This window comes from Bombina bombina, chromosome 6 (assembly GCF_027579735.1).
Source record: "Bombina bombina isolate aBomBom1 chromosome 6, aBomBom1.pri, whole genome shotgun sequence".
Classification (NCBI taxonomy): Eukaryota; Metazoa; Chordata; class Amphibia; order Anura; family Bombinatoridae; genus Bombina; species Bombina bombina.
Genome location: NC_069504.1, coordinates 746,656,255 through 746,675,574, shown reverse-complemented (window position 1 = coordinate 746,675,574; position 19,320 = coordinate 746,656,255). Strand labels below are relative to the sequence as shown.

Here is a 19,320-nt window from a genome sequence, read left to right as displayed (position 1 = left end):
TTTGCGCTCGCGTGCAATCCCGCCCCCTGCCCGCGCACAGCCAATCACGCGCGGGCAGGAGCTGTCAATCTCCTCGGTCTGACTAGACCAAGGAGATTGACTTTTGCCACTTTAGAGGTGGCGAAGAGGCTAAGGAAGCAGCGGTCTGGTGACCGCTGCTTGATAAATGACGGCGAGCAAGTTCTTGAGAGAACTTGCTCGCCGTAGGGGCTTAATAAATCTAGCCCTAAGCTAGAGACCCTTGATCACTGATAAAGAAACTCCTGCAGCTCTGTTGGTTAAAATGGATAAGCCTCTACCCGAAGGAAAACAAAACGCAGACAAAATTAGGACAGGATCATTTAAAAAATCATTTTCATATACCCTTTTTATTATGCCACTAGGTATCTGAGCTGCTAAAGTGCTTTAATGGTTCTAGGAACAAAAATAAAACAATTAGGACTATTTTTCATATGACAACCTGTTGCAGACTCCTATGACAGAAGGTCAGACAGTCACATATGTTTACAGTTCTTTGAAATAGAAAAAAAAAGGCTTAGGGGGGAAACTATTTTAATCCTTTTGTTTTCAAAAGGATATAGACGGAGTTAAAAATTTTGCCCAGCAGTCAAGTGGTTAATGAGCCAGCCGGAGAGTGAGCTTCTTATGTAATGAGACTGCCGCACTCCAGTGTGATCCATTTCCAGGACTTCTGGCCCCTGCTCTCCTGGAGGGGGTGTGTACAGTATGTGTGTGTATATGTGTGTGTGTGTGCTTGGGAGCAGTTGTACTGTGCCAGCCTGGGCTGTGAATGGAAGAGAAGAAGTTTTTCATTGTTTAAAACTACCGTCCCGGGTGTGACAGTAGAGGTCACCCACCTTATGCCCTCCAAAAGCAGAGGAACTCTGTGGGTTCCCAGGACACCTAACATGCATTTCTCCTTCAGTGAGGAGGACATCAAGAAGCACCGGCTGGTTAAATCTGTTAGGTTAGTGGCTGCTAATTATTTGTCACAGTAGTGCAGTACAACCACTACACATGCATCTGGGAGTGTGGGTTGCATGGTGCAGCTAGTGAGTGTGTACAGTAGAAGGCTAAAACTGTCAATACTCTGCAAGAAATCATGTCCCAGGAAAAGTTATTGGGTAGAAGCAGCAAAACAGAAGGCTTGGCTATTCTACTGACTAACAGCTGATCTAGGAGATGCAGTCAGTAGTAATACAGTATATAAGAGCACCCTCAGTTATATATAGGAAGGAAGCTTCTAATGTGTTCAAGACTGTGACTTATGGTGAAAGCACAGTAACAGTACCCTGCTCAGTAGTGTCTGCTCTGACTGTCCCTTTGTATTGCACTGCCTGCCCTTTTATGTGTGTGTGCTCTGATTGTCCAGTTGCTTGCACTGACTGTCTAGTTCTTTAGTTTTTTTGTTGCACTGTCTGCACTGACTGTTTGTATTATACACAGTCTTTTTCATATTGCCTGCCCAGCTCTGTTATGCATCACTGAATGTGCAGAGTCTCTAATTATACCATACAGCATTCTTGCACTCACATCAGTTGTATTACACATCTCTGTTGTGCTATATTGATGTATTGTTTGGTGCTGAATGCACTAACTGCCCAGATGTATTAAATGGCACTGCATGCACTCACTGCCCAGTTTTATTAAATGGCACTGAATGCACTCGCTGCCCAGATTTATTAAATGGCACTGCATGCACTAACTGCCCAGTTTTATTAAATGGCGCTACATACACTCACTGCCCAGTTTTATTAAATGGCACTGCATGCACTGACTGTGTCCAGTTGTATTAAATGGCACTGCATGCACTCACTGCCCAGATTTATTAAATGGCACTGCATGTACTCACTGCCCAGATTTATTAAATGGCACTGCATGCACTCACTACCCAGTTTTATTAAATAGCACTGCATGCACTCACTACCCAGATTTATTAAATGGCACTGCATGCACTTACTGCTCAGTTTTAATAAATGGCACTGCATGCACTAACTGCCCCGTTTTATTAAATGGCACTACATACACTCACTGCCCATATGTATTAAATGGCACTGCATGCACTTACTGCTCAGTTTTAATAAATGGCACTGCATGCACTGACTGTCCAGTTTTATTAAATGGCACTGCATGCACTCACTGCCAAGATTTATTAAATTACACTGCATGCACTCACTGTCCAGATTTATTAAATGGCATTGCATGCACTCACTGTCCAGTTTCATTAAATGGCACTGCATGCACTCACTGCTCAGTTTTATTAAATAGTACTGCATGCACTCACTGCCCAGATTTATTAAATGGTACTGCATGCACTCACTGTCCAGATTTATTAAATGACAATACATGCACTCACTGCTCAGTTTTAATAAATGGCACTGCATGCACTCACTGTCCAGTTTTATTAAATGGCGCTGAATGCACTCACTGCCCAGATTTATTAAATGACAATACATGCACTCACTGCTCAGTTTTAATAAATGGCACTGTATGCACTCACTGCCCAGTTTTATTAAATGGCACTGCATGCACTCAATGCCCAGATTTATTAAATGGTGCTGAATGCACTCACTGCCCATATTTTTAAAATGACAATACATACACTCACTGCTCAGTTTTAATAAATGGCACTGCATGCACTCACTGCCCAGATTTATTAAATGACAATACATACACTCACTGCTCAGTTTTAATAAATGGCACTGCATGCACTCCCCAGTTTTATTAAATAGCACTGCATGCACTCACAGCCCACATTTATTAAATGGCACTGCATGCACTAACTTCCCAGATGTATTAAATGGCACTGCATGCACTTGCTGCTCAGTTTTAATAAATAGCACTACATGCATTGACTGTCCAGTTTTATTAAATGGCACTGCATGCACTCACTGCCAAGATTTATTAAATGGCACTGCATGCACTCACTGCCCATATTTATTAAATGGCAATACACGCACTCACTGCCCAGATTTATTAAATGGTACTGCATGCACTCACTGCCCAGATTTATTAAATAGTGCTGAATGCACTCAGTGCCCAGATTTTTATTACATGACAATACATGCACTCACTGCTCAGTTTTAATAAATCGCACTGCATGCACTCACTGCCCAGATTTATTAAATGACAATACATGCACTCACTGCTCAGTTTTAATAAATTGCACTGCATGCACTCATTGCCCAGTTTTATTAAATGGCACTGTATTCACTCACTTCTCAGTTTTAATAAATGGCACTGCATGCACTCACTGCTCGGTTTTATTAAATGGTGCTGAATGCGTTCACTGCCCAGATTTATTAAATGACAATACATGCACTCACTGCTCAGTTTTAATAAATGGCACTGCATGCACTTACGGCTCAGTTTTAATAAATGGCACTGCATGCACTCACTGCCCAGTTTTATTAAATGGCACTGCATGCACTCACTGCTCAGTTTTAATAAATGGCACTGCATTCACTCGCTGCCCAATTTTATTAGATGATATTACATGCAGTTACTGCCCAGTTTAATTAAATGGCACTGCATTCACTCGCTGCCCAATTTTATTAGATATTACATGCAGTTACTACCACATTTTTTTATTAAATTGCACTGCATGCACTCACTGCCTATTTTTATTGGATTATATTACATGCAGTTACTACCAAATGGTATTAAAATGCACTGCATGCACTCACTGCTGAATTTTATTACATGGCACTGCATGCACTCACTTCCCAGTTTTATTAGATGATATTGCATGCACTCACTGCCTAGTTTTATTTAATATCAATGCATGCACTCACTGTCAAATTTTATTAAATTATATTGCATGCAGTTACTGCCAACTTGTATTAAATGGCACTGCATGCACTCACTCCCTAGATATATTAATTTGCATTGCATGCACTCACTGCTTAGTTTTATTACAGGTTACTCCCTGCACTGACTCTATAGTTGTATTATATGGCACTGCCTATGCTGACTATCTATTTGTATTATATATAGCTGCCTGTGATGACTCTATAGGTGTATGATATATAGTTGCCTGTGCCGACTCTCTAGTTGTATTATATATAGCTGCCTGTGATGACTCTATAGGTGTATGATATATAGCTGCCTGGGACAACTCTCTAGTTGTATTATATATAGCTGCCTGTGATGACTCTATAGGTGTATGATATATAGCTGCCTGGGCCAACTCTCTAGTTGTATTATATATAGCTGCCTGTGATGACTCTATAGGTGTATTATATATAGCTGCCTGGGCCAACTCTCTAGTTGTATTATATATAGCTGCCTGTGATGACTCTATAGGTGTATTATATATAGCTGCCTGGGCCAACTCTCTAGTTGTATTATATATAGCTGCCTGTGATGACTCTATAGGTGTATTATATATAGCTGCCTGGGCCAACTCTCTAGTTGTATTATATATAGCTGCCTGTGATGACTCTATAGGTGTATTATATATAGCTGCCTGGGCCAACTCTCTAGTTGTATTATATATAGCTGCCTGTGATGACTCTATAGGTGTATGATATATAGCTGCCTGGGCCAACTCTCTAGTTGTATTATATATAGCTGCCTGTGATGACTCTATAGGTGTATTATATATAGCTGCCTGGGCCATCTCTCTAGTTGTATTATATATAGCTGCCTGTGATGACTCTATAGGTGTATTATATATAGCTGCCTGGGCCAACTCTCTAGTTGTATTATATATAGCTGCCTGTGATGACTCTATAGTTGTATTATATATAGCTGCCTGGGCCAACTCTCTAGTTGTATTATATATAGCTGCCTGTGATGACTCTATAGTTGTATTATATATAGCTGCCTGGGCCAACTCTCTAGTTGTATTATATATAGCTGCCTGTGATGACTCTATAGGTGTATTATATATAGCTGCCTGGGCCAACTCTCTAGTTGTATTATATATAGCTGCCTGTGATGACTCTATAGGTGTATGATATATAGCTGCCTGGGCCAACTCTCTAGTTGTATTATATATAGCTGCCTGTGATGACTCTATAGGTGTATTATATATAGCTGCCTGTGATGACTCTATAGGTGTATTATATATAGCTGCCTGTGATGACTCTATAGGTGTATTATATATAGCTTGCCTGTGATGACTCTATAGTTGTATTATATATAGCTGCCTGTGATGACTCTATAGGTGTATTATATATATAGCTGTCTGGGCCAACTCTCTAGTTGTATTATATATAGCTGCCTGTGATGACTCTATAGTTGTATTATATATAGCTGCCTGTGATGACTCTATAGGTGTATTATATATAGCTGCCTGTGATGACTCTATAGGTGTATGATATATAGCTGCCTGTGCTGACTCTCTAGTTGTATTATATATAGCTGCATTTGATGACTCTATAGGTGTATGATATATAGCTGCCTGTGCTGACTCTCTAGTTGTATTATATATAGCTGCATTTGATGACTCTATAGGTGTATGATATATAGCTGCCTGTGTTGACTCTCTAGTTGTATTATATATAGCTGCCTGGGCCAACTCTCTAGTTGTATTATATATAGCTGCCTGTGATGACTCTATAGGTGTATTATATATAGCTGCCTGTGATGACTCTATAGGTGTATTATATATAGCTGCCTGTGATGACTCTATAGGTGTATTATATATAGCTGCATTTGATGACTCTATAGGTGTATGATATATAGCTTGCCTGTGCTGACTCTCTAGTTGTATTATATATAGCTGCATTTGATGACTCTATAGGTGTATGATATATAGCTTGCCTGTGCTGACTCTCTAGTTGTATTATATATAGCTGCATTTGATGACTCTATAGGTGTATGATATATAGCTGCCTGTGCTGGCTCTCTAGTTGTATTATATATAGCTGCCTGTGATGACTCTATGGGGCCTATCTATCAAGCTCCAAATGAAGCTTGATGGCCCGTGTTTCGTGGGAGTCTTCAGACTCGCCAGAAACATCAGTTATGAACCAGTGATCTAAAGACGGCTGCTCCATAACCCTGTCCGCCTGCTCTGAGCAGGCGGACAGGAATCGCCGCAATTCAATTGACACCTCCCCGCTCCCTCACAAGAGCTACTGGTGCAATGCTGAATACGAAGAGCGTATTGTTCTCCGTATTCAGCTAGGTCTTGTGGACCTGATCCACACTGTCGGATCAGGTCCGCAAGACCTTTCATAAATAGAGGCCTATAGGTGTATTATATATAGCTGCCTGCGCTGGCTCTCTAATTGTTTTATATATATATATAGCTGCCTGTAATGACTCTATAGGTGTATGATAGCCTGTGCTGACTATCTAGTTGTATTATATATAGCTGCATTTGATGACTCTATAGGTGTATGATATATAGCTGCCTGTGCTGACTATCTAGTTGTATTATATATAGCTGCATTTGATGACTCTATAGGTGTATGATAGCCTGTGCTGACTATATAGTTGTATTATATATAGCTGCATTTGATGACTCTATAGGTGTATGATAGCCTGTGCTGACTATCTAGTTGCATTATATATAGCTGCATTTGATGACTCTATAGGTGTATGATTCGGTGCTCAAGTTGTATTATAAATCCTTATCTGTGATGACTCTTTGAAGGGACAGTGTACTGTAAAATAGTTTTTCAATTAATGTGTTTTCAAATAAAAATTGCTTATATTTATTTGTGTATATGAAATGGCTGTTTATGTTCTTTGAAACCACAACCCACCAAAATGTATTGAACTTGCAGTGAAATCACTTTCTATACACACACATACTTCTTTATATTATCTCTGTCTGTATACCAAACCTAATACTCAGGGCTTGATTCTCTAAAGCTGTATAGAATGGTGAGATTCTATTATTATAAGATGCATCATCAGTATTATGAGACCCCTTAGGGATTGTTCAAAAGGTCATTTTTACAGTGGGAACTGTGTATCTCATTAAGGGGAGTTCCCTAATATGTTTTACGCAAGGAAGAGAAACTTACTTTTCAATATAATGCTCAGTAAAATAAGCTGATGATGTCTCTTCATGCTGGTGAGTTTTTGAGAATCTGGCCCATAGAGAGTACAATTGAAAATTAACATTTTATCACTTATCTTTCCTACCTCCTACTGGGATATAATTTCTTCTGCTAGCTATGTTTTAACAGCTTTTCTATAGCAAATATTTAAAGGGACATGAAACATAAAATTTTTCTTTCATTATTCAGAGAGAGCATGTGATTTTAAACAACTTTCAAATTTGCTTCTATTATTTAAATTGCTTCATTTTTGTGGTATCCTTAGTTGAAAAGCATATCTAGGTAGGCTCAGGAGTAGCAATGCATTAACTAGAAACTAGCTGCTAATTGGCGGCTGCATATATAGGTAGGCTCAGGAGTAGCAATGTATTAACTAGAAACTAACTGCTGATTGGCAGAAACTAGCTGCTGATTGGCGGCTGCACAAAAATGCCTCTTTTCATTGGTTCAGCAGATGTCTTCCGATAGCTCCCAGTAGTGCATAGCTATTCCTTTAAAAAAGGATACCAAGAGAATGTGGAAACTTTTTAACCCCTTAATGACCACATTACTTTTCCATTTTCTGTCTGTTTGGGATCAAGGCTATTTTTACATTTTTGCGGTATTTGTGTTTGGCTGTAATTTTCCTCTTACTCATTTATTGTACCCACACATATTATAAACCGTTTTTCTCGCCATTAAATGGACTTTTTAAAGATAACATTATTTTCATCATATCTTATAATTTACAATAAAAAAATTACATTTTAAAATATGAGGAAAAATTTAAAAAAAACACACTTTTTCTAACTTTGACCCCCAAATCTGATACACATCTACAACCAGCAAAAAACACCCATGCTAAATAGTTTCTAAATTTTGTCTTGAGTTTAGAAATACCCAATGTTTACATGTTCTTTGCTTTTTTTGCAAGTTATAGGGCAATAAATACAAGTAGCACTTTGCTATTTCCAAACCACTTTTTTTTTCACAAACTTTAGGTTTCTCACTGAAATTATTTACAAACAGCTTGTGCAATTATGGCATAAATGGTTGTAAATGCTTCTCTAGGATTCCCTTTGTTCAGAAATAGCAGACATATATGACTTTGGCGTTGTTTTTTGGTAATTAGAAGGCCGCTAAATGCCACTGCGCATCACAAGTGTATTATGCCCAGCAGTGAAGGGGCTAATTAGAGATCATGTAGGGAGCTTGTAGGGTTAATTTTAGCTTTAGTCTAGTGCAGTAGACAACCCCAAGTATTGAGCTAGGCTCATTTTGGTATATATCATGCCACCATTTCACCGCAAAATTCGATCAAATAATAAAAAAAAATTAATTTTTCACAATTTTAGGTTTCTCACTGAAATTATTTACAAACAGCTTGTGCAATTATGGCACAAATGGTTGTAAATGCTTCTCTGGGATCCCCTTTGTTCAGAAATAGCAGACTTATATGGCTTTGGCATTGCTTTTTGGTAGAAGGCCGCTAAATGCTGCTGCGCATCACACGTGTATTATGGCTTGCAGTGAAGGGGTTAATTAGGTAGCTTGTAGGGAGCTTGCAGGGTTAATTTTAGCTTTTAGTGTAGAGATCAGCCTCCCACCTGATGCATCCCACCCCCTGGTCCCTCCAAATAGCTCTTTTCCCTCCCCCACCCCACAATTGTCCCCGCCATGTTAAGTACTGGCCGAAAGTCTGCCAGTGCTAAAATAAAAGGTATATTTGATTTTTTTTAATATTAAGTATATTTACATATGCTGCTATGTAGGATCCCCCCTTAGCCCCCAACCTCCCTGATCCCCCCCAACACCTCTCTAACCCTCCCCCTCTAACTTATTGGGAGCCATCTTGGGTACTGGCAGCTGTCTGCCAGTACCAGTTTACAATACAATATTTAAAAAAAAATAAAAAAATAAAAAATTCTGTAGTGTATCTTGCCCCTCCCAGATCCCTTAGATGATTTATATTTAATACTTCCACCCCCCTCTCTCCCACTTTTGCTTTGATTTTTTTCTGCAGTGTAGCGGTTCTAGGGTTGCCACCTCGGCCATGTTCTCCTGGACACTTATAAGTTACACATGCTGCAGGGTTAGCAGGGCAGAACATGTATTGTGGTTCTGAACATCACATGAATAGTGCTGATGAACAGCACAATACTGTTCCTTCCTGCACACCCTGCAGCATGTGTAACTCATAAGTGTCCAGGAAAACATGGCCGAGGTGGCAACCCTAAGCGGTTCCCACCAGCTCCCGCCCTGTACACGCGCTCCCGTCCCCCTCTGCATCATTGAAGCCATCGATGGCCGCCCACCCGCCGCCTACGTCGATGTCCGGTGCAGAGAGGGCCACAGAGTGGCTCTCTCTGCACCGGAGGGCTTAAAAAGGTTATTGCAGGATGCCTCGATATCGAGGCATCACTGCAATAACCGGAAAGCGGGTACGTCTTCGGTCGTTAAGGGTATTTTTTTGGAGGACGTACCCTGCACGTCGTCGGTCGTTAAGGGGTTAAAATCACATGCTCTATTTGAATAATGTAAAATAAGAAAAAGAAAAATGTTGGGTTTCATAATATGAAATAAAGCACAGGTGAAATAATCATCTGATTCGTAAACATAGTTATTTTACCTGCTCTCACCCATTGTAATCCTGAAAATCTGGCCTGTTGGGGAGGCCTGAGGACCGGTTTGAAAACCAGTGGTTTAAGTGTATGATATGGTCCTGGCTGAGCTTATTCTCTAGTGGTATTATACATATATAGCTGGCTGTGATGACTCTATAGCTGTATTTATATAGAGTTGTCTGAGCTGACTTTGTAGTTGTATTTATGGCACTGCTTGTGCTGACTGCCCAGTTGTATTAGCCAATTAATAACACCGGCATGAATTAAACATTCTTTTATTGCCATCTTGGTATTCCAATATCTTGTAGCATCTCTTATAATTATGGGAGACTTCTCCAAGGTCCCAGGGCTGTTTAAGTAAATTGCTGTTTCCTCCCATTCCCACGTATGCCGTCATCATGCAGCTTTAGCGCATAGTAGTTTGATCTTACACTTCTCCTTTCTTTAAATATGCTTCCTTTGTAGTATTGGTAAAGTTTCCGTTATTTGTCTCATTATACACAGATACCGCACACAGCTTCCTCTACGGGGAGAGGTTGAAGCATCGGTAAAAGGAAGCTTAACCTGTAGAGCTTATGTGCTAATATACAGAAGGTTACAGATACACTATAGAGAGAGGAACCTGACCTGTAGAGCTTATGTGCTAATATACAGAGGGTTACAGATACACTATAGAGAGTATAACCTGACCTGTAGAGCTTATGTGCTAATTTACAGAGGGTTACAGATACAGTATAGAGAGAATAACCTGACCTGCAGAGCTTATGTGCTAATATACAGAGGGTTACAGATACACTATAGAGAGAGGAGTCTGACCTGCAGAGCTTATGTGCTAATATAAAGCGGGTTACAGATACACTATAGAGAGAGGAGTCTGACCTGCAGAGCTTATGTGCTAATATAAAGAGGGTTACAGATACACTATAGAGAGAATAACCTGACCTGCAGAGCTTATGTGCTAATATACAGAGGGTTACAGATACACTATAGAGAGAATAACCTGACCTGCAGAGCTTATGTGCTAATATACAGAGGGTTACAGATACACTATAGAGAGAGGAGTCTGACCTGCAGAGCTTATGTGCTAATATACAGAGGGTTATAGATACACTATAGAGAGAATAACCTGACCTGCAGAGCTTATGTGCTAATATACAGAGGGTTACAGATACACTATAGAGAGAGGAGTCTGACCTGCAGAGCTTATGTGCTAATATACAGAGGGTTATAGATACACTATAGAGAGAAGAGTCTGACCTGCAGAGCTTATGTGCTAATATAAAGCGGGTTACAGATACACTATAGAGAGAGGAGTCTGACCTGCAGAGCTTATGTGCTAATATAAAGAGGGTTACAGATACACTATAGAGAGAGGAGTCTGACCTGCACAGCTTATGTGCTAATATACAGAGGGTTACAGATACACTATAGAGAGAGGAACCTGACCTGCAGAGCTTATGTGCTAATATACAGAGGGTTACAGATACACTATAGAGAGAGGAGTCTGACCTGCAGTGCTTATGTGCTAATATACAGAGGGTTACAGATACACTATAGAGAGAGGAGTCTGACCTGCAGAGCTTATGTGCTAATATACAGAGGGTAACAGATACACTATAGAGAGAATAACCTGACCTGCAGAGCTTATGTGCTAATATAAACAGGGTTACAGATACACTATAGAGAGAATAACCTGACCTGCAGAGCTTATGTGCTAATATACAGAGGGTTACAGATACACTATAGAGAGAATAACCTGACCTGCAGAGCTTATGTGCTAATATACAGAGGGTTACAGATACACTATAGAGAGAATAACCTGACCTGCAGAGCTTATGTGCTAATATACAGAGGGTTACAGATACACTATAGAGAGAGGAGTCTGACCTGCAGAGCTTATGTGCTAATATACAGAGGGTTATAGATACACTATAGAGAGAATAACCTGACCTGCAGAGCTTATGTGCTAATATACAGAGGGTTACAGATACACTATAGAGAGAATAACCTGACCTGCAGAGCTTATGTGCTAATATACAGAGGGTTACAGATACACTATAGAGAGAATAACCTGACCTGCAGAGCTTATGTGCTAATATACAGAGGGTTATAGATACACTATAGAGAGAGGAGTCTGACCTGCAGTGCTTATGTGCTAATATACAGAGGGTTACAGATACACTATAGAGAGAGGAGTCTGACCTGCAGAGCTTATGTGCTAATATACAGAGGGTTACAGATACACTATAGAGAGAATAACCTGACCTGCAGAGATTATGTGCTAATATACAGAGGGTTACAGATACACTATAGAGAGAGGAGTCTGACCTGCAGAGCTTATGTGCTAATATACAGAGGGTTACAGATACACTATAGAGAGAGGAGTCTGACCTGCAGAGCTTATGTGCTAATATACAGAGGGTTACAGATACACTATAGAGAGAGGAGTCTGACCTGCAGAGCTTATGTGCTAATATACAGAGGGTTACAGATACACTATAGAGAGAGGAGTCTGACCTGCAGAGCTTATGTGCTAATATACAGAGGGTTACAGATACACTATAGAGAGAATAACCTGACCTGCAGAGCTTATGTGCTAATATACAGAGGGTTACAGATACACTATAGAGAGAATAACCTGACCTGCAGAGCTTATGTGCTAATATACAGAGGGTTACAGATACACTATAGAGAGAATAACCTGACCTGCAGAGCTTATGTGCTAATATACAGAGGGTTACAGATACACTATAGAGAGAGGAGCCTGACCTGCAGAGCTTATGTGCTAATATACAGAGGGTTACAGATACACTATAGAGAGAATAACCTGACCTGCAGTGCTTATGTGCTAATATACAGAGGGTTACAGATACAGTATAGAGAGAATAACCTGACCTGCAGTGCTTATGTGCTAATATACAGAGGGTTACAGATACAGTATAGAGAGAATAACCTGACCTGCAGAGCTTATGTGCTAATATACAGAGGGTTACAGATACACTATAGAGAGAGGAGTCTGACCTGCAGAGCTTATGTGCTAATATACAGAGGGTTACAGATACAGTATAGAGAGAGGAGTCTGACCTGCAGAGCTTATGTGCTAATATAAAGAGGGTTACAGATACACTATAGAGAGAGGAGTCTGACCTGCAGAGCTTATGTGCTAATATACAGAGGGTTACAGATACACTATAGAGAGAGGAGTCTGACCTGCAGAGCTTATGTGCTAATATACAGACGGTTACAGATACAGTATAGAGAGAGGAGTCTGACCTGCAGAGCTTATGTGCTAATATACAGAGGGTTACAGATACACTATAGAGAGAATAACCTGACCTGCAGAGCTTATGTGCTAATATACAGAGGGTTTACAGATACACTATAGAGAGAATAACCTGACCTGCAGTCCTTATGTGCTAATATACAGAGTGTTATAGATACACTATAGAGAGAGGAGTCTGACCTGCAGAGCTTATGTGCTAATATACAGAGGGTTATAGATACACTATAGAGAGAGGAGTCTGACCTGCAGAGCTTATGTGCTAATATACAGAGGGTTACAGATACACTATAGAGAGAATAACCTGACCTGCAGTGCTTATGTGCTAATATACAGAGGGTTATAGATACACTATAGAGAGAGGAGTCTGACCTGCAGAGCTTATGTGCTAATATACAGAGGGTTATAGATACACTATAGAAAGAGGAGTCTGACCTGCAGTGCTTATGTGCTAATATACAGAGGGTTACAGATACACTATAGAGAGAGGAGTCTGACCTGCAGAGCTTATGTGCTAATATAAAGAGGGTTACAGATACAGTATAGAGAGAGGAGTCTGACCTGCAGAGCTTATGTGCTAATATACAGAGGGTTATAGATACACTATAGAGAGAGGAGCCTGACCTGCAGAGCTTATGTGCTAATATACAGAGGGTTACAGATACACTATAGAGAGAATAACCTGACCTGCGGAGCTTATGTGCTAATATAAAGAGGGTTACAGATACACTATAGAGAGAGGAGTCTGACCTGCAGAGCTTATGTGCTAATATACAGAGGGTTACAGATACACTATAGAGAGAATAACCTGACCTGCAGAGCTTATGTGCTAATATACAGAGGGTTACAGATACACTATAGAGAGAATAACCTGACCTGCAGAGCTTATGTGCTAATATACAGAGGGTTACAGATACACTATAGAGAGAATAACCTGACCTGCAGAGCTTATGTGCTAATATACAGAGGGTTACAGATACACTATAGAGAGAATAACCTGACCTGCAGAGCTTATGTGCTAATATACAGAGGGTTACAGATACACTATAGAGAGAATAACCTGACCTGCAGAGCTTATGTGCTAATATACAGAGGGTTACAGATACACTATAGAGAGAATAACCTGACCTGCAGAGCTTATGTGCTAATATAAAGAGGGTTACAGATACACTATAGAGAGAGGAGTCTGACCTGCAGAGCTTATGTGCTAATATACAGAGGGTTACAGATACACTATAGAGAGAGGAGTCTGACCTGCAGAGCTTATGTGCTAATATACAGAGGGTTACAGATACACTATAGAGAGAATAACCTGACCTGCAGAGCTTATGTGCTAATATACAGAGGGTTACAGATACACTATAGAGAGAATAACCTGACCTGCAGAGCTTATGTGCTAATATACAGAGGGTTACAGATACGCTATAGAGAGAATAACCTGACCTGCAGAGCTTATGTGCTAATATACAGAGGGTTACAGATACACTATAGAGAGAATAACCTGACCTGCAGAGCTTATGTGCTAATATAAAGAGGGTTACAGATACACTATAGAGAGAATAACCTGACCTGCAGAGCTTATGTGCTAATATAAAGAGGGTTACAGATACACTATAGAGAGAATAACCTGACCTGCAGAGCTTATGTGCTAATATACAGAGGGTTACAGATACACTATAGAGAGAATAACCTGACCTGCAGTGCTTATGTGCTAATATACAGAGGGTTACAGATACACTATAGAGAGAATAACCTGACCTGCAGTGCTTATGTGCTAATATACAGAGGGTTACAGATACACTATAGAGAGAGGAGTCTGACCTGCAGTGCTTATGTGCTAATATACAGAGGGTTACAGATACACTATAGAGAGAATAACCTGACCTGCAGAGCTTATGTGCTAATATAAAGAGGGTTACAGATACACTATAGAGAGAATAACCTGACCTGCAGAGCTTATGTGCTAATATACAGAGGGTTACAGATACACTATAGAGAGAATAACCTGACCTGCAGTGCTTATGTGCTAATATACAGAGGGTTACAGATACACTATAGAGAGAGGAGTCTGACCTGCAGAGCTTATGTGCTAATATACAGAGGGTTATAGATACACTATAGAGAGAGGAGTCTGACCTGCAGAGCTTATGTGCTAATATAAAGCGGGTTACAGATACACTATAGAGAGAGGAGTCTGACCTGCAGAGCTTATGTGCTAATATAAAGAGGGTTACAGATACACTATAGAGAGAGGAGTCTGACCTGCAGAGCTTATGTGCTAATATACAGAGGGTTACAGATACATTATAGAGAGAATAACCTGACCTGCAGAGCTTATGTGCTAATATACAGAGGGTTACAGATACACTATAGAGAGAATAACCTGACCTGCAGAGCTTATGTGCAAATATACAGAGGGTTACAGATACACTATAGAGAGAATAACCTGACCTGCAGTGCTTATGTGCTAATATACAGAGGGTTACAGATACACTATAGAGAGAATAACCTGACCTGCAGAGCTTATGTGCTAATATACAGAGGGTTACAGATACACTATAGAGAGAATAACCTGACCTGCAGTGCTTATGTGCTAATATACAGAGGGTTACAGATACACTATAGAGAGAATAACCTGACCTGCAGAGCTTATGTGCTAATATACAGAGGGTTACAGATACACTATAGAGAGAATAACCTGACCTGCAGAGCTTATGTGCTAATATAAAGAGGGTTACAGATACACTATAGAGAGAATAACCTGACCTGCAGAGCTTATGTGCTAATATACAGAGGGTTACAGATACACTATAGAGAGAATAACCTGACCTGCAGTGCTTATGTGCTAATATACAGAGGGTTACAGATACACTATAGAGAGAGGAGTCTGACCTGCAGTGCTTATGTGCTAATATACAGAGGGTTACAGATACACTATAGAGAGAATAACCTGACCTGCAGAGCTTATGTGCTAATATAAAGAGGGTTACAGATACACTATAGAGAGAATAACCTGACCTGCAGAGCTTATGTGCTAATATACAGAGGGTTACAGATACACTATAGAGAGAATAACCTGACCTGCAGTGCTTATGTGCTAATATACAGAGGGTTACAGATACACTATAGAGAGAGGAGTCTGACCTGCAGAGCTTATGTGCTAATATACAGAGGGTTATAGATACACTATAGAGAGAGGAGTCTGACCTGCAGAGCTTATGTGCTAATATAAAGCGGGTTACAGATACACTATAGAGAGAGGAGTCTGACCTGCAGAGCTTATGTGCTAATATAAAGAGGGTTACAGATACACTATAGAGAGAGGAGTCTGACCTGCAGAGCTTATGTGCTAATATACAGAGGGTTACAGATACATTATAGAGAGAATAACCTGACCTGCAGAGCTTATGTGCTAATATACAGAGGGTTACAGATACACTATAGAGAGAGGAGCCTGACCCGCAGAGCTTATGTGCTAATATACAGAGGGTTACAGATACACTATAGAGAGAATAACCTGACCTGCAGAGCTTATGTGCAAATATACAGAGGGTTACAGATACACTATAGAGAGAATAACCTGACCTGCAGTGCTTATGTGCTAATATACAGAGGGTTACAGATACACTATAGAGAGAATAACCTGACCTGCAGAGCTTATGTGCTAATATACAGAGGGTTACAGATACACTATAGAGAGAGGAGTCTGACCTGCAGTGCTTATGTGCTAATATACAGAGGGTTACAGATACACTATAGAGAGAATAACCTGACCTGCAGAGCTTATGTGCTAATATACAGAGGGTTACAGATACACTATAGAGAGGGGAGCCTGACCTGCAGAGCTTATGTGCTAATATACAGAGGGTTACAGATACACTATAGAGAGAATAACCTGACCTGCAGAGCTTATACTGTAACACATAGAAACACAGGACTTCTTAAAAAAGAAAACATACAATTTAGATGAAGCTGAAACCATTGGGACTCCTACTCTACTGAGATTGTGATGTACAGAAGTACAAGACTGTGATGTACAGAAGTACAAGACTGTGATGTACAGAAGTACAAGACTGTGATGTACAGAAGTACAAGACTGTGATGTACAGAAGTACAAGACTGTGATGTACAGAAGTACAAGACTGTGATGTACAGAAGTACACCGGTAGCGAGCTGAGATTATTAAATAAACTATAGCTATCCTCACCACACCTTGCTGACACATATACAGCTTTGTTGCACAAGTGTTTGATTTTCTGAATTTTATTGTACTCTGACATTTAAATAATCACTTCCTTTACGGATCATTCTTCAGAATTATAAAAGGAAGATTTGTTTTGGTTCCATGTATTTGCTTTGATGTCTGTATTTGCAGGAGGTTATATATATTGAAAGTCCATGGAAGCAGAATGCTACAGCCAAAGTATTCATTTATTGGCTCCCAACAGAAGGTCAAACATCTTATAATATCAGTATTATGTAATATTTGTTTACAAATAATGGCTATATTTCATTAACCATGTGATCTTTAAAATATTAAAGGGACATAAAAGTCAAAATTTAACTTTAATGGTTCAGATTGAGCATGAACTTTTAAGCTAATTTTCTATTTCCATTATCAATTTTACTCAATTGTTGTTGTATTCTTATTTATAGGTAGGCTCAGGTAGCAGCATTACACTACTCTAAGCTAGCTGGTGATTGGTGGTTGCACATATATGCCTCTTGTCATTGGCTCACTAGATGTGTTCATCTAGCTCCCAGTAATGTATTGCTGTTCTTGAGCAGACTTTGGCCTAGATTTAGAGTTCGGCGGTAAAAGGGCTGTTAACGCTCTGCGGGCTTTTTTCTGGCCGCACCATAAATTTAACTCTGGTATCGAGAGTTCAAACAAATGCTGCGTTAGGCTCCAAAAAAGGAGCGTAGGGCATTTTTACCGCAAATGCAACTCTCGATACCAGAGTTGCTTACGGACGCGGCCGGCATCAAAAACGTGCTCGTGCACGATTCTCCCATAGGAAACAATGGGACTGTTTGAGCTGAAAAAAAACCTAACACCTGCAAAAAAGCAGCGTTCAGCTCCTAACGCAGCCCCATTGTTTCCTATGGGGAAACACTTCCTACGTCTGCACCTAACACTCTAACATGTACCCCGAGTCTAAACACCCCTAACCTTACACTTATTAACCCCTAATCTGCCGCCCCCGCTATCGCTGACCCCTGCATTACAGTTTTAACCCCTAATCTTCCGCTCCGTAAACCGCCGCAACCTACGTTATCCCTATGTACCCCTAATCTGCTGCCCTAACATCGCCGACCCCTATATTATATTTATTAACCCCTAATCTGCCCCCCACAACGTCGCCGACACCTACCTACACTTATTAACCCCTAATCTGCCGAGCGGACCTGAGCGCTACTATAATAAAGTTATTAACCTCTAATCCGTCTCACTAACCCTATCATAAATAGTATTAACCCCTAATCTGCCCTCCCTAACATCGCCGACACCTACCTTCAATTATTAACCCCTAATCTTCCGATCGGAGCTCACCGCTATTCTAATAAATGTATTAACCCCTAAAGCTAAGTCTAACCCTAACACTAACACCCCCCTAACTTAAATATAATTTACATCTAACGAAATAAATTAACTCTTATTAAATAAATTAATCCTATTTAAAGCTAAATACTTACCTGTAAAATAAACCCTAATATAGCTACAATATAAATTATAATTATATTTTAGCTATTTTAGGATTAATATTTATTTTACAGGCAACTTGGTATTTATTTTAACTAGGTACAATAGCTATTAAATAGTTAAGAACTATTTAATAGTTACCTAGTTAAAATAATTACAAAATTAACTGTAAAATAAATCCTAACCTAAGATATAATTAAACCTAACACTACCCTATCAATAAAATAATTAAATAAACTACCTACAATTACCTACAATTAACCTAACACTACACTATCAATAAATAAATTAAATACAATTGCTACAAATAAATACAATTAAATAAACTAGCTAAAGTACAAAAAATAAAAAAGAACTAAGTTACAGAAAATAAAAAAATATTTACAAACATAAGAAAAATATTACAACAATTTTAAACTAATTACACCTACTCTAAGCCCCCTAATAAAATAACAAAGCCCCCCAAAATAAAAAATTCCCTACCCTATTCTAAATTTAAAAAGTTACAAGCTCTTTTACCTTACCAGCCCTGAACAGGGCCCTTTGCGGGGCATGCCCCAAGAAGTTCAGCTCTTTTGCCTGTAAAAGAAAACATACAATCCCCCCCCCCCCCAACATTACAACCCACCACCCACATACCCCTAATCTAACCCAAACCACCCTTAAATAAACCTAACACTAATCCCCTGATGATCTTCCTACCTTGTCTTCACC

General features: G+C 39.7%; 1 protein-coding gene across 1 annotated transcript in view; it reads left to right on the top strand.

Annotated features, from left to right (window-relative positions):
* Nucleotides 1-796: 796 nt before the first annotated feature.
* The window catches only part of PDE4A (phosphodiesterase 4A), a 373,112-nt gene continuing 354,588 nt past the window's right edge, over nt 797-19,320 (top strand). Inside the window, exon 1 of the mRNA XM_053718013.1 lies at nt 797-967. Coding sequence (XP_053573988.1) covers nt 861-967 — 107 coding nt within the window. The 5' untranslated portion in view covers nt 797-860. The remainder of the gene's footprint in view (nt 968-19,320) is intronic.